Source organism: Pisolithus orientalis, assembly GCF_024613125.1.
Source record: "Pisolithus orientalis strain OTSU chromosome Unknown F5J12scaffold_35, whole genome shotgun sequence".
NCBI classification, from domain to species: domain Eukaryota; kingdom Fungi; phylum Basidiomycota; class Agaricomycetes; order Boletales; family Pisolithaceae; genus Pisolithus; species Pisolithus orientalis.
Window position 1 is genome coordinate 379,329 of NW_026260816.1, and position 18,204 is coordinate 397,532.

The 18,204-nt window shown below is 45.8% G+C and overlaps 4 protein-coding genes across 4 annotated transcripts; 2 read left to right on the forward strand and 2 right to left on the reverse strand.

The window, feature by feature from the left end:
- Nucleotides 1-7,414: 7,414 nt before the first annotated feature.
- On the forward strand, nucleotides 7,415-8,428 carry F5J12DRAFT_896045 (uncharacterized protein; the record flags this gene model as incomplete). Its single annotated transcript, XM_051747905.1, has 5 exons — nucleotides 7,415-7,673; nucleotides 7,740-7,875; nucleotides 7,938-8,106; nucleotides 8,166-8,278; nucleotides 8,338-8,428. The coding sequence occupies 5 exons, from the start codon at nucleotides 7,415-7,417 to the stop codon at nucleotides 8,426-8,428; spliced, it is 768 nt and encodes a 255-aa protein (XP_051596820.1).
- Nucleotides 8,429-10,038: 1,610 nt separating this feature from the next.
- Nucleotides 10,039-10,697, forward strand: F5J12DRAFT_922326 (Cerato-platanin; the record flags this gene model as incomplete). Its single annotated transcript, XM_051749312.1, has 1 exon — nucleotides 10,039-10,697. The coding sequence occupies one exon, from the start codon at nucleotides 10,039-10,041 to the stop codon at nucleotides 10,459-10,461; it is 423 nt and encodes a 140-aa protein (XP_051596821.1). The 3' UTR covers nucleotides 10,462-10,697.
- Nucleotides 10,698-12,799: 2,102 nt separating this feature from the next.
- On the reverse strand, nucleotides 12,800-14,266 carry F5J12DRAFT_896047 (uncharacterized protein; the record flags this gene model as incomplete). The annotated part of the gene is made up of 5 exons (XM_051747906.1): nucleotides 12,800-13,084; nucleotides 13,149-13,280; nucleotides 13,334-13,606; nucleotides 13,670-14,029; nucleotides 14,084-14,266. The coding sequence occupies 5 exons, from the start codon at nucleotides 14,264-14,266 to the stop codon at nucleotides 12,800-12,802; spliced, it is 1,233 nt and encodes a 410-aa protein (XP_051596822.1).
- A 339-nt stretch (nucleotides 14,267-14,605) lies between these two features.
- Nucleotides 14,606-17,717, reverse strand: F5J12DRAFT_907015 (uncharacterized protein; the record flags this gene model as incomplete). The annotated part of the gene is made up of 12 exons (XM_051748861.1): nucleotides 14,606-15,070; nucleotides 15,127-15,438; nucleotides 15,493-15,702; nucleotides 15,776-15,955; nucleotides 16,016-16,112; nucleotides 16,169-16,329; nucleotides 16,379-16,580; nucleotides 16,634-16,830; nucleotides 16,897-17,085; nucleotides 17,150-17,368; nucleotides 17,424-17,573; nucleotides 17,631-17,717. 12 exons carry the CDS (start codon nucleotides 17,715-17,717, stop codon nucleotides 14,606-14,608), a joined length of 2,469 nt encoding a protein of 822 aa, XP_051596823.1.
- Between the last annotated feature and the right edge of the window lie 487 nt (nucleotides 17,718-18,204).

Here is an 18,204-nt window from a genome sequence, read left to right on the forward strand (position 1 = left end):
TGCCATAGCAGAATGCAACATTTTCCCTGAACTGAACCTTGTGAATCTCACAATCTGCTTGTTTGCACATGTCCCACCTGTGGGCATACCTTGGATCCTATGTTAGCACAATGAGAATATTGCTTTGCATTTGCATCTGATGACTGATTGCTCTCAGCCTTGCATCTCACACAGTCCACTCATTTTGAACGGTTCTGTCTATCAGGATCCATCGAATGCCATGTTAGCAGGTTGAGACAGTCCATATCAACCTTGCATATTGCCCAGGCCACTCATTTGGAAGGGTTCTGTCTATAGGGATCCATGGAATGCTGTTTTCACAGGCTGACATCTTCCTTTGCATCATTATCCTATTATTAGCTGTTATCTTGTTTTGTAACTCCCAAGTGAACACTGTAAATAGCATAGCCCACTCATTTGCCAGGTGTTCATCTATTGGGATTCATCAGTGGCCATATTAGCAGACCCAGATGTGTTGGCCTAAATCAGACTATTAATTGCATTTGTGTTGGATGGCAGGTTGCTATTGCATATCACACAGTCTGTTCATTTGCAAAGGTTCTGTCTATCAGGTTCCATCAGCTCCAGTTTTAGCAGAATGAGACCATCCTGCTATCTCATTTTTTAAGTTTCAAGTTAACTATTTTATGTCACAATGCCATGCATTCACTAAGCTTCCACCTATCAGGATACATTAGCAGTTGTTTTAGTAGAATGAGATTATCCTTCACAATTCTGTTGGCTGTCTAGCCATTATTGTCTTTTTCTCACTCTTAAATAAAGGTTGAATATACAATGCAGCACAAGTGGTCAATTAGAATGGAAATACAAAATGACATTGTATGTACCATGGAGGAGTAGGATGATAGACAGCCTCATTCACCCTGCTGTCCTATCTGCCCTTGTCTCATCTGCCAGAGGCCCTAAGAGATTGATGAGATTGTGCCCCAATGCTTGTCCATATACCCAAATACACAGAGCCTCCAGCTCACAAGCCATCCTGTCCAGCATCTGCATGGTTTTGTCCTGTTGTATTTGGACATCATACATTCAATCCTCATAGTATTGGCAGTGGGCCTCAGCATCACAGAGTCAACATTCCAAATCTTTGAATTCACTCTTTGATTGTGTTGGACATTTGCAACACCTCAGCAATTGGGGCACAGATGGGTGATGGTGCACTGGGAGTTGCAGCAGTTGCAAGTTGGATGGGTGCTGCTGTTGTCAATGGGTGGGTGTCTGCTTTGAATACAAGGGTTAACCATGATAATTAAGTGTAAATGTAGAGTGATTAAATGTACCTGCTGCCATAGATTCCTCTACCTCCTGCACAACAGATGGGCCAGCCTCAACAATTGAATCTGCTCATACAGCAGCCAGGATTGGGTGGGAATCCCTGTGTTTGAATGCAGGAATACAAATCTCTGAATAAAATTCGAGTCAGCATAAATACATGAAATTGTGAACATACTGAGTGAAGATCCCTCAGGGATCATCTCTCCCTGGTTGGAGGGCCCAACCCCAGCATTGATGGCTTTGGAAGCCATCAAAATGTGTCACTTTGGGGGACATTCCTTTGGGCTTTGGGATTCTTGGGCCTCCATCATCAGGGACAGACTTTGCACTTGCTGTTTTCCCCTGGCTTGTGATGGATTCCATTGAGTTGGAGCAAGCAATCCCACCTTTGGCATGGCTACATCAAATCTTGCAACCATCACACAGGAAGCAGGACTTCCCAGGGTTCTTGTAGCATTGGACCTTGCATCTGCAGCACAGCTCACAGGAATGGGGGTCAGGGGAAGATGTCCTGCTGGGAGCTATGGCAGTGCAACCATATAGTCTGTCCAATGGTGGATGAGGCTTGTGTTTTGATTGGCCTTGAGTGGGAATGTCTTTGTCATCATCAGTTTCTGCTGTTGCCTTCCTAGAGCAGGATCAACATCTGGATCAATGGGATGTTACTTTCATGGCAGCTTTGCACTTCTGCCTGCCTCACACTGGTTCTTCCTTGTCATCCTCCTTCTCTGGCACCTCATCTTCACCCTCATCGTCCACCTTCATCCTGTGCAAGCTATCCACTATCATTTGCTCCACCTCTGCCTCAGTCACTTTCTGTTTTCCTTTGTCACTCATAGGCATTTCAGTCTCTTGAGCAGGTGGTGTTGGTGTTGGCACCATGTGGGGCATAGGGAGGCCCAACCAGTGTTAGTTGTATCAACACTTGACAATGTCGAGCCACTTGTGGTTGATGACATCAGTTTTGGAAGGGGATAGGGTGGTCTTCCACTCAGGCCACAGGTGCTCAATCAAGCCAAGGTTTTCATGCCACTGTAAGAATGTGTCAACACCAATGAGGGTCATCAGAATCTCATCCATCCTAGTGATGAGGTCATGTACAGCATCCTGAATGCATCAGTTAGTGAAAAAAATGTGATGATGCTATGATGCACTAGTTCATCATTTATCACCCTAATGGCACCTCTCCACTTTGCAATCTTGTCTGCCTTTCCCAGCTTGCTGCTTTCCATGATATCCTTGAAGTAAATTTGAAGGATGCAGTTGGCTGCAGCATTGAGCTCAAGCAATTTCTTGAAGAGCTTGCAAGATGATGATGATGACATGTTTCTGATGACAAGACAATGGAGTAGTTTGACAGTGAGAGTGGTGATGGTGATTGGAGAGTGGAAGAGTCAGAGGTTAAAGACAGACAATGAGATATGTGGATGTCACATTTTTTATCCCACCTATGAATGATTCCCACAGCATGACAGCAATACCAGTACAAGTCAATAATCCTGAATGCATATATGAAGCAGAGGCTCAGATAAAAATATGATGTGTTGTTCTGGAATAGCATTGCTGTTTGTTTTGCATGTTTCCCATCTGCTCCAATGGCAGAGCCTGGCTCACAGCTACATAGACCAGCACCTGAGATTCCAACTAAATAGGCAAATCATCCAATGTGAAACACAATTTATAGTGGGAAATTCAGATACTTTACAGTGTGAGAGGTTCCACTTTCTTCATTTCTTGTCTTCCTGGGCCCATCTTATATTGTAACAGGGGGATAACCCAATTATGGATAGGCCCATCCATTTGTGGTGAGCTATCTATGATATGATGGATTGGCCTGTCTTATGCAGTGCCAAGAGTTTGTAATCCTGCAATGGACAGATTGGCCTGTCTTCTGTTGTAACACTGGTTTTTGTTTTCCCTTATCTGCTGCCTGAGAATACCATGGATGGGCCCATCCTTATGTAGATCCCTTTGATCTCCCTTTCTGCTGCCTAAGAATACCATACATGGACTTGTCCTTATGTTGCAACAGGGGTGCATCTTGCTAGATGGGCCCATCCATTTGTTGTGATGATATACATGATACTACTGAAGGGCCTGTCCTTATGTTGTGATGCTATTAGATGATATTACTGATGGGCCCATCCATATGTTGCAACAACATAAACAATACTACTGAAGGGCCCATCCTTATGTTGCGACACTATTAAACAACATTACTGATGGGCCCATCTTTATGTTTTGACAGAGTACATCTTACTGGGGCTGAGCCCACCCATATGTTGTGACAATATAAATAATACTACTGAAGGGCCTGTCCATATGTTGTGATGCTATACATGAGATTACTGACAGACCCATCTTTATGTTTTGTCAGAGGTACATCTTACTGTGGACAGGCCCATCCATATGTTGTGACTCTATTAAATGATATTAGTGACAGGCCCATCTTTATGTTTCAACAGGGTACATCTTACTGTGGCTGGGCCTGCCCATATGTTGTGATGCTATGCATGAGATTACTGATGGGCCCATCTTTATGTTGTGACAATATAAATAATATTACTGTAGGGCCTGTCTTTATGTCTTGTCAGAGGTACATCTTACTGTGGATGGGCCTGACCTTATGTTGTGACTCTATTAAATGATACTAGTGACAGGCCCATCTTTATGTTGTGACAGGGGTATGGCTTGTTATGAATGGGCCTGTCTAGATGTTGCAACACCATAAATGATATTACTCCCAGGCCCATCCATACGTTGCCAACTTTGTATTCTAATCATAGACAGGCCCATCCTTATGTTGTGACCCTCTCCATGTTATGATAGGTGGGCCTATCTCAGGGTCTATATAAGTGTTGGTGTTTTGGCACACAGGCTGCCCATGTGTTGTGACTAAATGTGACTACATGATGTGACATCCTGCAAAACATGGCATGCATAGCAAGGTTGTGTAAATGCTGTCAACCACGTCCTCTGTGCTCATCACACACCTTTCTGATATCCTGCAATGAACCCTTGATACTTGACTAGGCATGAAGAGGTCCTCATTTTCCATGGGAAGCTCCAAGAAAATATAGCCATGGAGGTGTACTTTGGCCATACCTAGGAAACTGGATTATGGTAAGTACTGTAATACTCAGATCAATCAAGAAGTTTATATGCATGCAGGCATTGCACAATCCAGCATGGATTTGTGGTTCACCCCCTTGATCTTTGACACAAACATGGAAGGTGTTAGCTCACTTGCCATGCCCAGTGTTTTAGCTCTTGGCTAAACATCAGATCCTCCATAACTAATTGCCATGCATTAACAGGTCTTTCCATACAACCATGAAGCTATCCTGTCAATGGATTTGTTGGAACATAAAGTGCCCCTGTGGTACTTGACCACTGTGCGATGTTTTGGCTGCTTACATAAGCTGAAATAGCGCACATACTTGTAGTATTTCCTACTAGTATTCCCTCAGTAGTTTGTTCACTACTGAGGGTAAGTCCATTCATATTACAAGTGTTCTACTATACTGACATCCTGTAGTAGCCTACAGATATTTCTACTGGATTGTCATGAATGCTGATTGGTGACTATCCACTACTGCATGATAGAGCTAAACACATTGTGGAGGGGACAGGGCATGGGCACACACTTTACATCAAGGAAATGGTGATTGGTCAGAGACCCACCTAGGTCCCAATTACTGCATGGGAGTATGAGAATAAGAGAATTGATAGCAAGAGTAGAGTTTCCACTACCAGATTGAGTTCCTAATACCTAATGGAACTATGTCAAAATCATGTAAATGACAATCTCTAATCTGTCCAGCTGTCGACACTGTGCAAATCAAGTTGACAATCCACACCCGAATTCGAAACATGCTAACAGGCCTAGGAAAATATATCGCGTCTTGTCTGGAGGTCAGTCTCTGTTGACATTTAAGATTGAAGCTATCTGCCAGAGATTCTGCACATCTGCGGGGGCAGTATGAGACACAAGTACACACGTTGCAAATTATACACAGGTCAGGAATGTTCTAACTATGTGTGGAAGTCCCTGAAGGGAGCTCTTCCATTCACATCTCCTCATGTTTGTCGCTTATTAGATGTGGCAGGCAATGTTTCATTCATATCAATTGCAGGCGCTAATTTATGTATTACAGTTTCGTTCATTCCGAATTACAGTAGCAAAGCTGAAAAAAGAAGGAAAATAACCGTATACAACAATGCGCTATACTCTCTGGAATACGTGTTGTGACGGAGTCTTCGCTTTGGAAGAGCAGGTGATATCTAGGCGCAATCACAAGCATCTCCGGAACATGCTCCACGTTCCCGCATATCTTGGTTCCACCCACATAGTTTGTAGGCTTCGCTTTGTGGGTTGAAGGGAGTCATTTACATTGCTGCTCAGCGCTCAAGATTGCGACGTTCAACGTTCGGCTGCCATGCTGTCATCTTTGGTCCGCCTAGGCTATACTAGGTTCAATACATTTTACTCAGGCGTCTATGGCCTTCCCCCTCATGAGCCGTGTGCCTCGTTGCAAACGACGGGTAGCACGTAAAGGGAGAATATAGGGACCTTCTTCAGTTTACGCCCTCACCTCCCCCCAGTCGTGGTCTAATTTCTACATATTCCTCTCTCACGATGGAACAGGACCCCAAATCGTCAACTACCTTTGATATCCACTTCTTCCTGTTCTTTGCAGCGTTCTGTGTTGTCGACGCATGGATTGGGTCTATCTAATTCGGCAACGAAACTTGGCTGTGTGGTAGGGACCATTCTGTTTGTTAGCTCCACAGCCGTCGTTATGTTCCCGAATCTGGTTATTGGTGTAGTCAATCAGTCCTACTATAATCTCACAACATGTATCTTTTATTTCCTTTGGAATTCTGGACACGGCATTACTAAATGATGAAATTTATATCTTAGAATCCAGCCCTTAGCAACAGTCACTTCGAAGGCGTTTAACACGCTTGCCCACCGTCCCCAACGTTTTCGCTCTTGGGTAAACATCAAAGCCTCGATAGCCAATTGCCATGCGTTGATAGGTCAATGTTCAACCCCTAGCTTTCCATACAACCTTGAACCTATCGTACCAATGGATTGTCATGAGTGCTGATGTAACTATCCATTGCTGCATGGGGGCGCTAAACACGTAGTGGAGCGGTCGTGGGCACGCGCTTCGCATTATGGAAATGGCGATTGATCGGATGTCCTATATACCGCAGTGGAGTATGAAAAGAATTGATAGCGGGAGTGGAGTTCCTACCCCGGAACCATATTGAATTTACGTAACCAGCGCATCCAGCCGTCAATTGACGCCAAACAAATCATCAGGTTCATGGCACAATCTTCACAAAAAGTTCCTACGGCTCGCTATGCAAAGGGTCAGCACTGGTTGACACAAACTTTGTTAAAGGCTTCCTGTTGGTCAGTCTCCACCAACATTGGAATTGAAACCATTCGCTAGAGATATAGCACTCCTGTGTGGGTAGTACTAGCAGACGCGCTACAAATTACACACCGATCGAGGATGTTCTAGCAAGGCATGGAAGTCCCTGAAGGAATGTCTTCCACACCGTCTCCTCATGTTCGGCGTTTACTAAATCACAATTTCTCATTTCGGATCAATTGCAGGTACTGACTCATGTATTACAGGTATGTTTATTACAGCAGCAAAGCAACAAAAAGAGAGAGAAATATGTACAACAACGCATCATTATTTGGGTTGCGATCGACTCCTTGCTTCGGGAGAACAGCTAATATCTAGACATTCACAAGCTTCTCCGGAACAAAGTCCACGTTCCCACATATCTCGGTTCCACCTACATAGCTTGCAAGTGGGCATCTGTCTGGTGGGTTGAGGGCATGCGTGACTAGATCCACAGACCTATATTCTGGGTTATTGCTCGGCGCTCAGCGTTCAACGATCAACCACCATGCTGATATTTTTGGCGCACATGAGTTATACTAGGTGATATACGGCCTTCTGCTCGCTGTGGGTTGTGTGCCTCATTGCAAATCGAAGGTAGCACATAAAAGGAGATGGTAGGCACCTTCTTCAGCTGACGCCCTTACCTCCCTCCAGCCGTAGCCCAATTTCCACATCATCATCCTCTCATGATGTTTGCGAATGACGATGTCCCTGATCACTTCGACAAGAATATTGTGCATGACGATTTCCTTGCTTACCTCGACAAGATGCGCAAACTGCGCGAACGACTTGCTGCACTCGGACAGTCCGTCAACAATGACGACTTTGCAGCCATCATACTCAGCTCACTTCTGGAACGCACCAATGATTCTGAGCAGGATAAGGACAAGGACCAGGACAAGGACAAGGGCAAGGGCAAGGACAATATTTGGGTCTCATTCTGGAAATGTGAGTGGTATTTTGATGATGTTTCTAACAGTCTATCTATTTCTAACCATCCATTCATTCATACAGCTGTTTCCCTTCTCTCACTTGGAGCGCCTTCACTAGACAAGATTGGCAAGCTCAAAGGCAAGAAGTTCACGGAGCTCAGAGACAAATTAATGGAACGCACGAAAAACCTAACCGTCGTTTCCGCCCTTGCTGTCTCGTGCGTCCCAAACTGAGTTGCTCTGATGTACCCCTGGTATACTCACTCTGTTGCAATGCAAGGACCACTATTTCATTTCTGACCGCTCCTCCCCCAGTCGACTACGCAGCCTGGGACAATAAAGTCCCATACCTTTTTATCGCGGGTGCTTGTTGGAATACTATAATGTCCACTGCGTGCGGTCTTGGCTTAATTATGTACTTGGGCATCATGACCGAGGATTCCATTGAGGTCAGTCTGTCACTGTTATCGATGATTCCTGTCGCTTTGGTAACAACCAACGACTATAGCGAATCAAGCGAAACTTCGAACGCTATATCGCTGTCGCGTTGTTGGTGATGCCAACTGTCTTCCTGTTCGTTGGCGCGGGCTGCGGTTCCATGGCATGGCTTGTCGCTGTCTGGTACGGTGACATACTTTGGGTGAAGATAGTAGTGACTGCTGTACTCTTTGTCTGCGTAGTGCTCGTTGTGCTCCTATTTCTGGTTTTTCCCAATCTCTGTTGGTTCTGCTACTATATCACAACATGCATCTGTACTCTTGGTACACTTAACATCGAAACTCATCTCTTGGAGATCAGTCCCTGGAAACAGCTACCGTGGACACTCGTTGAGGTTTGCAGTTACTAATGATGTCATTGAAATCTACTCCAAGTCGTTTGCGACAACCTGGCGTGCCGGTGGATTCGTCGGAACTGTCCGGTCCAAGAATGCTCGGCAACACCGCAGTGAATAGTATGACAACGTGAACATGCACGGTGAATATGCGACGGTGCCTCTTCCTGCGAGTGTAACTGTCCGGTGCACTTTACGACGCTTCCTCGAATCCCTGTCACACGAATCAGACCTCACAAAACGATAGCTAGCTGTGACCAAGTAATGAACCTCCGCTGAATCTGCTTTGCAAAGTAGCGATAGTAAAAGATGCATACACACCTTTCCATTGGCTATGAATATACATTCGTGCCGAAATCCGAGCACCTGCTTTGGACCGGATCACAGGCATGACCTCACATCGGAGAGACATAAAAGCAACGAACTCTCGCTTGGCAGCCACCCATCACTCTTGTCCTGGTACAACTAACACATCATGGTGGACGTCCGGTCGAACTTCGCCCTCATGTATATCCGGGTGAACCTAGTGCCCATAGTGGTCAGCAGCGACCTACCAGTCCTCCTGGGGGTATTCATGGAGCGTTTCACTATCGTCACCGATTCTGCGACAACGACTACCATATGTATCTTCGACTCCAACCAAGCTGGAAGGCCATGACACCTCGGTATTTCTGCTTTCTTGTTGCAGCAATGATCCTCGGAAGCGAGGACGGCGAATCCCGCACAAAAATGGTGCAGAATCAAGGAAATCTTGTGGGACGACGAGTAGCCACTCAGAGATAGACGATGTTGTGTACATTCAGTTCCCGTTATGCCCTTGGGCTACCCTTAGGGGTGGAAATCCGCAAAACTAGGGTACGGTCCGCTGGGACTGGGTCCTAAAATTCAGTGTAATCATTCATTGGGCAGGAGGCGAAGGACGTTCGCACTTACCTACCGTGCACAACTACTCATCTTGCTTTAAGATCACATCCACCATAGTCGGTAAATGTCGAGTAAACCGGAAGTCTACTGAGCGATTTCATTCTGATCATGTCCTCAACGAATACACCACGCTGACGTGTCCCGTCGCAACTCTCGGACCTCAGCATTCCCTGTCGTTCGACGGAGGAACCTGGAACAGACATGCGCCACACTCTGGTGTGATAGTTGGGTGAGCCTCCCGAAGCTCTGCCGTTCGAACTTCCTACTAAGCACTTCTTCATATGCCAAGTCATCTTGAAACGTCCTCTGAAGAAGGAACTGAAAAGCATATCCACCTCGCAGCGAGCTTCGTATCACATTCTCGAGCGCAAAGTTAGCATGTGTGCCGCCGCTCATCCCCGCCGTTCCATAGGTGCCAGAGAAATGAGGATCGTTGTCAGAAGTCTGCAATGCACATGAATTTCCATATGATCGTCTGCCAGCGTGAGCCTAATCCAATGATAAGAATATATATAAAGTCGACGACGACGCGATACTTTACCAGACTCGTGCCTCTGTTGGTCTGCCAGGCCAACTCCTCATCCGACCTCATCCCTGGGACCAAGACAAGTGGCATTCCCAAACAATGCTGTACCTCTACTTCACATTTGCTTTCTTCCTCTCCACGCCTGTTCTCGGGCAGATGACCACCTTTCTCGCCTATGACGCCATCTATGGCGATGCCAGTTGTCCCCTCTCCAGTCTCGCCTGCTCTGATGGGTCCAACGGACTCGAAAGCAAAGGGTACACCACCCTTAGCTCTTTCTCCAACTTCCCTTACCTCGGGGGCGCACCAACCATCGCGAACTGGAACGACGCTAACTGCGGCAAATGTTATGCCATCACGTATGCAAAGAACACTATTAACATCCTTGCACTGGATGTGTCGAAAGATGGGTTTACGGTATCACCGCAGGCGATGAACGTACTGACGAACGGGCAGGCGAGCACGTTAGGGAGAGTGGAGGTCACTGCTGCTGAAGTGCCCGCCAGCGAATGTGGCTTGTGAGGGTGGGACGTGACGGCGCAGTTAACCTTGCTAGCGGTATGCTAGCAGGGATCAGCATTAAAGGACCTTGTCTGTATTTCTTGGCGATGTATCGAGTTCTGTACATGCCCGTTGATCCTTTGATTAGAATACGGGCTTTGTCATTTCTTCACTTGGACATCTTGTACCAGGACGTTGTCAGTGCCTTTGGCGGTACCTCTTAGACTTGATACGTGGTTTGTATAACATCTAGGCACTTCCTTCGGCTTCCAACAGGCAGTTTCAATCCAGACTCTCGTCGATCGTTTGTACGCAGTCTGCAAGTAGGCATTTTCCCAACTTCTCGTTTGATTCGTTGCAAAGATCGTCACGTAGAGAACGTTCGAACAATATGGCGGATACGAACTTGCCTTAGAGCGGTTTGCGAAAATAATGTCAGTTAGCAAAATATTTGTGAGCGCGTCGTGAGCCCTTCCCGATATGGGAATTTAGGAATGTGTGCGTTCATCGCATTCATTTGTCTACATACTACTAGCGATGGCCGAACTACATCATGTACTTACGAGATGGCGCAGTAAACAACATGTGCTGCAACGTACTTACCCATTCACTGTTATTGCGGCACATAGTATCTATCATCTCGAACAAACGCGTCCTTTAGCTGTGCACAGTGACTATATCCTGGTCTTCTGTGGTGCTGGGCGAGCATATGTCACAAAAAGTTTTGGCATCATTGTAATGAAGCCAAATGATAACGTGATGTCCCTGAATTATTATGTGCATTGAAAGAGTCGTTATGATGGCGTGCGAGATCTGATTATGGCATGCTAATGTAATTGGGAAGCGCCGCCAGAAACCTTGCTTGTCCAGCCGTGCGCAATGCACACATATGTGATTTCAACAAGCCCCTCAGATCCCTAAGGAACACTCACCATATTTGTATGCATTCGCTTTGCATGGCCTGAGATGCTGTCACCACTCGCAATGTTGTGGCTTTGAAGAATTGTTGGGTGAACCAGGCAGCCCCGGTCCATAAGTCGTTTTGTCACCATCTTGCATTGCTGCAAATATGCAATATGCTGACCTTTTGCAGTCAGGCACGCTGCTTCCACTCGTCGCAAGTCGACATTGCTGCTGCCGATAGTGCTGTTCACCTCACCATTTCATTCGCCAGCCCTACCACTAGCTTCCTCAACCTCGACACTCGCCACGAAGTCCTTGCTTCTGCCCATCACCTCAACCATTCCCCAAAGGCAATCTTTATGTTTTGCGTGTCCTGGGCTTCGATCAGCGTGTTTCGTGGCGCGTGCACATTGTTTCCGTCAATGTTAACATGTTTCTGTCCTTCGGGATACTTGGCCATTTCAATTTCGAGCTCTAAAGGTGAGTTTTGGCTCCTTGGCTTGTTCTGACTTTTCTGCTCACGTTTTTAGCAGTTTTCAGGTTGTTCCCATTGCTCTGCACGTCCATCCATGCAGTTGACACATCCGCATGTTTCCCCAAGCCATCCACTTCGCCAGCTCTTTGTGCCAATGAGTGAGTTGGGCGGTTTCGGCCCATTCTGACATCTTTGGGTTCTTGCAGCCATTTTTGCATGGATTTGAGCGCACTGTGCCTGCGTGCGTGTGCCTGATGCATCCGCATGGTTCCTGGGCCTGTGTGGCACCTCTAGGTGTGGTTCTGGGGCTGATGCATTCTGATTTATTTTCAGGCCTTCGTGGGTCACTCGCAACGCTCCGCGCGTGTGCGCACGTGTTCCATGCATCTGTTCGGTTTTCGAGCCTTTCTGGCTCCCCTATGCGTGATACTGCGCCTCTGGCAGGTACGTCGGGGGTTGCTAATGAGTTTGCAGCTGTTCATGAGTCGTTCGCAACACTCTGCGCGTGTGTGCATGCATCCGATGCACCTGTTTGACTTCCCAGCCTTTCTGGCTCGCCCACGCACAGTTTTGCGCCTCTGGCAGGTAACCCCAGGGCTTCTGACACTTTGCAGATTCGCATCGCTGTGCGGGTATATGCGTGTGGTTAGTAACCTGGCCCCTCCACCATCTCCCTGCTCTACGACACTGTCAAGTGTGCTCACGGATGCCCACTTGCTGGCTGCCCTCTACCACAATGGTTGTGGCATTGGGAGTCGCAACCATAGATTCATTTCTGCCTGCCAAGGTGCTAACCATATCCTTTCGTTACCTGTTGCGAAGGGGTAAGCTACTTGGTTACAATACTCATTGGATTCCGCAAGGTCATCTGGAATAACAACGTTGTACACTCACTGTGCTCGTCCTCCAACAACTGACACAGAATTTGTTTGGAATTAACCATTTAATATGCAGGGAATTGCTCGTATGGTGTGACGAGCTTCATCGAGAAGGACGCTGATTTGTTAGATGCTGCTTTTGTCTCGCTTTTGTGTCATCTTCCCAGTTATGTGGCTGAGGAGCTAAGTGAGTAGGCTCAAACTGCAGTGGTTGATGGGGAGGCTGTGGCCCAAATAAATCGTCATTAAAGAACTGCATGACTTCCCGTGACCATTTATTATGTTTGAAGAGTAGCCGGACATAAAAATTGAAATCATCATGATATCGAATCTTTGTGTGGTTTCCTTCCACATTGAGTTCTGTGTCATGAGTGAGCAAGTAGCGTGCCTACCACGAAAATGTTATCATTAGCATTCCCTATATCATGGACACGATTTATGTTAGGACTGACCATGACGGTGAAACTAGCGATCATTCCCTCGGTGATGCTATTGACCTTCATAATTTCCCCTCTAGGCTTTGGCCCTCCCCTTTTCTTTGTGCCAAGCAGTGAACTCTTCCCCTTCAACAGAAGACGTGCCATCTATAAGCAGAGTAACTGAGTCAAATTAGAGAAATAGAACACGACAAACTTACTTTGACAAGTACCACACTCTTGAAAATCATGTCTGAGGTCATGTTGTGTGGATCGGTGAACAGAACTGGTGCAAGACGTTCATACTTGTCATTGAGTTCAACATTTTCTGGGAGTTTCAACAAAATGAGAAGATCCTTGCTGGTAGCCTTTGAATCTTGGAGAGACTCTGAAAAGATATCGACAGGAAGTTTCAAAGATGAGAAGACAATGGAAGCACTATCTTTAACTGCTTTGAGCAGGTTAGAATGTTCTGTATTGACATGGTGACGAAACTAATACAAGTCAAATACAATAGTTTAGCACGTATTATCCAGAAGATATGAGTTTAAACTTACTACAGTCTTGAACGCTTGGTATGTCTCCATCTGCTTATGGAGTTCTTTTGGAACCGCCTCATACAATTCTTCAACTGTCCCATCAGCCATCGCTTGAGGGGATGACCAACGCATGGGGCTGCGGGGATCGATGTTTGGTTTTCGAATTGTCGGGAAAATTGAATCGTCGATCCAGAAATTGTAGAACATCATATACTTCTTGGCAGCTTTGGCAATGGATTTATCGAGTTCAGAGGGTGCCTTTGTGGTATGATTGCGACTTCGAGCAGGGACTGTAGCTTGAAGGGCTACATAATCCCTGCGTACGCTTCGAAGCTCGTTCCGCATCTCAAAATAAGCCTCTTGTACAAAGGAAAGTGCCTGAGAATAGATGTCAGTGATCGTAGTAGACAGACATGAAGAAAAGGACCATACCTTTCTCAACTCTTGCACATCTGCAGTGGGACCTGGGACATGGAGGGCCCTCTGCATCTGCTCGAGGTCACTTCCAGAGTCAGAGCTATCTCCATGAGTCCCTTTGTCAGCTTGAGAATCATTGCCGCCATCAATGGCACCAATGTGGCTGGTGAAATCCTCCTCAGAGTCAGATTGGGGCATTCTGAAAACAAATAATTAAACTGGGGCAACTGGGAAAAACTGGTCGTGAGTCTGGGAGTGCCGTTGCAGAATGGAAAACGTAGCTTGGACCAAGATCCTTATATATGTTTCCAGCCCGAAACCTGCTATCAGTTACATCTTGAAGCAGCAAGGAAATCACATACCTTGATTATTGAGCGTTAGCCATTAATGTAAAAGAGATGCAGCCTGTAACATGTAAAGGTGTCGGATCGAAATGGAATAGTTGACCTCGATGCAGTAAAATGAGTTTGTGGTAGGATTCAGTTCTGGGTCATGTCGACTAAGGTCCGACAACATTCTCCCTCTGAATGGCATTGCTCAGCAAATATTAATACACACCGAGCCACCCTGCTTCCATGTTTTCATTCGAAGAAACATGTCACCATCGACATGGTCTACCACAAGAAATTCATCCTTTTTCTTCGGGTCAGGGAACAAGAGTGCACCTCGAATGATCGAAACTAATGGAATAAATGTGGAATCGCTTCTAGGCACAGCCTTGATGCGTGTAAGTTTCATGGCCTGGTCCAGTTCACGCTCCTGGCCGACACTTGCAGTATAAGGCTGAATGAGAGCAAGCTGAAGTTCTCCATAGCCGTGGATTTGACACATAAAAAAGGTTATCAAGCGAACAAAGGCTGTTTGTGTTGATGTGAGTTGCACATATGCACAGTCATAGCGAGGAGTGCCGAAGAACTGAGAGTTACATCGCAAATGATCGGTAGCCAACTTCCAGTCGACACAAGACTTGTAGTTGACTTTGAGGTAGCGGTACTCATATATCTGGTGAGTATGATATCAGCCACCATCTAATTGGCATGCAAGCGGCAAACACATACATTAAAATCAGCTGGGATGGTAACCCACTTTTTTAGCTCGTGCCCAATTGAAGGCAGAAATTTGTTGATATAGTTGGTGAACTTTCTTTGAAGCCTCAGGTATGCTTTGTCTTCACGATCATGTTCCGCTTCAATCCCCTGGATGGTGGTGGGCTTGCACGGTGACCCAAGCTTGCAATGTCCCTCAAAGCCCAGTTTGAGGACACTATTGTCGTTATCATCCCCACTTCTTGCTTTGTGCCACTTGTCATACTGGTCTATATGAGTACGTAGGAGCCTGCACGCAAGGATATGTTGGTCAACACGAAGAATCTTAGCAGAAAGGGTGAGATACATCCAGGCCCAAAGCTTTAATAAATCGCCTACCTGTCCAGCAACATCCCTACCATTTGAGCGATCTTGATAAGCTTCCTTTAGAGGGCCATGCATTTTTTCGTTGGGGTGAGTACTGTAGTTTCGCACTGCCCCCTTTTCTCGTATATCACACACCATGTGTTTCCACAGGTGCACCTTTGGAAAGTCCCAATCTACCTTGAGACCTGGGATGGAAGAGTTCATTGTGCACTCTTTGTATGCCTATGAAAGTGAACGTGACATCCGAGAGAGCTAACTAAAGAAATAGCATTTCAAATGGAGAGTCAAGACTCACCTGTAGCCTTTCGTTGAAAACAAGAAGCTCAGTTTCAATGGCAGAGAGCGTGCGATTGGTTTGGATGTCGAGGCCGATCAGACTATCAAGTTGTAGATAGCTGCTGATAAGGCCAAGAAGGAGATATCCCTCGGGACATGCTGCCTTCGTAAGGATACTTAATGCGGGATAAAAAACTTGCTATTACCAGGAAGTTACGTGTCAGCGAAACACCATGAAACATGGAGAAATCTGGCTCACAATAGATAGGTCAGCAAACTTATTCCCATCATTAAATGTCACCTTGAGGATGGCTGTGAAATGAAACAGTTTCCACCAGCGTGGAAACTCCTTTGTACTGTTATTGTAGGGTAGATTAGTACATGCCAAAACTCAGAACAGAATCGAGCTCACAGTCGTTCAACCATTGCTTCTGCATCACATCCAAGGTACCTCAAAATGATCTTCAGATCTTCAAAGAGATGTTTTCCCCACAATCCCAGGTGGAGGACATGCAAGCGATCAAAACTCAGTGCCAAGTGAGGGTCAGAGTACCTGATATGCCAAAAGACATTCTTTTACCCTTAATAAACTTACTGTGAATGGGGGCTATGAGGAACATACGGGTACAGGACGCAGACCAAGTTTCTTGAGAATTGCTTCACCAGTGGCCTTACAATCGTTGTAAACTCGCAATGCTTCCTCTCCTTGCCCTGCATTGTGAAGAGCAAAAGTCTTAGAAATGTCGTGGAGTAATTCAAGTGGCACGAGGCATATAGGGCATGGAGCCTTGCCATTCCGACCTCGAATTAAAGACATCATACATCTGTTGGTGCAATCATTCAATTAACTCAGAAACCGATTTGTTCATTGACTTGCTGTTCCTCATAGTCTGCAGATAGTATCAAAAACAATGGGAAAAGATACCATATAATCTCGTCCCAACACCTATGCTGAAAGCCAGTTGCCGAGAAGTGAACCATGGCCTCGAATAATTTGATGGCACTTTCATGCCAAACAACACATTTCAAAGTTGTATAGCCAAGTTTACCTTCCTCAGCTGCATCCTCTGGGATCTTGAAGGATTAGATCGCATTAGATGTCAGTATTGTGAGCAGACCATACTATAACGTAGAACTTACAATCGGAAGCCAGCCGACAACACAACCTCCTCCAACGGACTCAGAATTCCGGATGTCTACAGGGAGATTAGCACACCGAACAACTACAGGGTACCCTTTCACAGTGCCATGAGATGAAAGCCTTGTCTTGTCAGCATACAATATAAAACAGAATGGTATGGCATTTTCAACATCAGCAGGAAGCTGAGACTGTTAAGGGGACAGCAATGTTATAATCAGCCCAGGGACAAGAACTGTGCTTGCACATACTTACCTGTATGTCCCACCAGTGATCACATGTCCAAGGCTCACCATAAAAGCGTTCATACTCTTCCCCATTGTGTTTGTAAACCCGTTCAGCGTCCCAGACAAAGTGTGGGGCTAATTGTGGGTCAGCGAGCAGGTCAAGAGCCCAGTCCCAGACTGGCCGAGTATGAACCTCAAACTCCATCTCCTTGCCCTTGTATGGTGCAGAGATGATGTGCTTGGTGAACTAAAGGATCAATATCGATAAATAGCATTCACAGCACAGCACAACTAATACACACAGGTGTTAATTCGGCTCCTGCATTATCACATGCCTTCTGCAACTCAGCATCATTCTTCATTGTCACCTGCTCCATACCTTTGGTTACAAGAAGGAAAAGTTCCAATAATCCATTGACTTGAGTCTTGTTCAATCCAGCATCAAGGGCGATCTCTGCAAAAAGATAATCACCTCAAGTTTTGAATGGTTTCCATGGCATGGAGTCAACCATAGTGGGCAAAGCAGCGTTGTTGATTCCAAATTCTTCATACGGCTGGTGCAAAACAGGCCAACGACTGCATGGATGGTACTCCATTTTAAATTCAGTGGGCGGTTGGAGGGAAGCAGTAGATAGCGGGCATGATCGTGATGGCAATTCAGTAGATATATTGGAAGTGCTTTCCACGGATGCATCCACGGATGCGTCCACAGTTGCTAGAAAAATATCACAGTTAAATGATCAATCCGATAACACTATATGCTGAAGAGGTACTTACTAGGATCATTACTATTCCCGCTGTAGTCATTGTGGTTCAATTGATTGCTATCAACCAAAGGATCAACTATTTTGTGATAAGTGAAGAATATCAAGCTAATATGAATGGAAACTCACAGCCATTGCCATCATCCCCATAGATATCACTATCTACATGTTCACAAACAGCATGGGAAGAACCAGCATCTGATTGAGATAGATGCTGCCGTGGTGCAACAGATGCACTGATTGAAGCACGATCATCTAGTAGTTGAGCCTTTTTTTGAGCTGCAGACACGCAATAGATCAATTCAAGCATTAGAAGGAA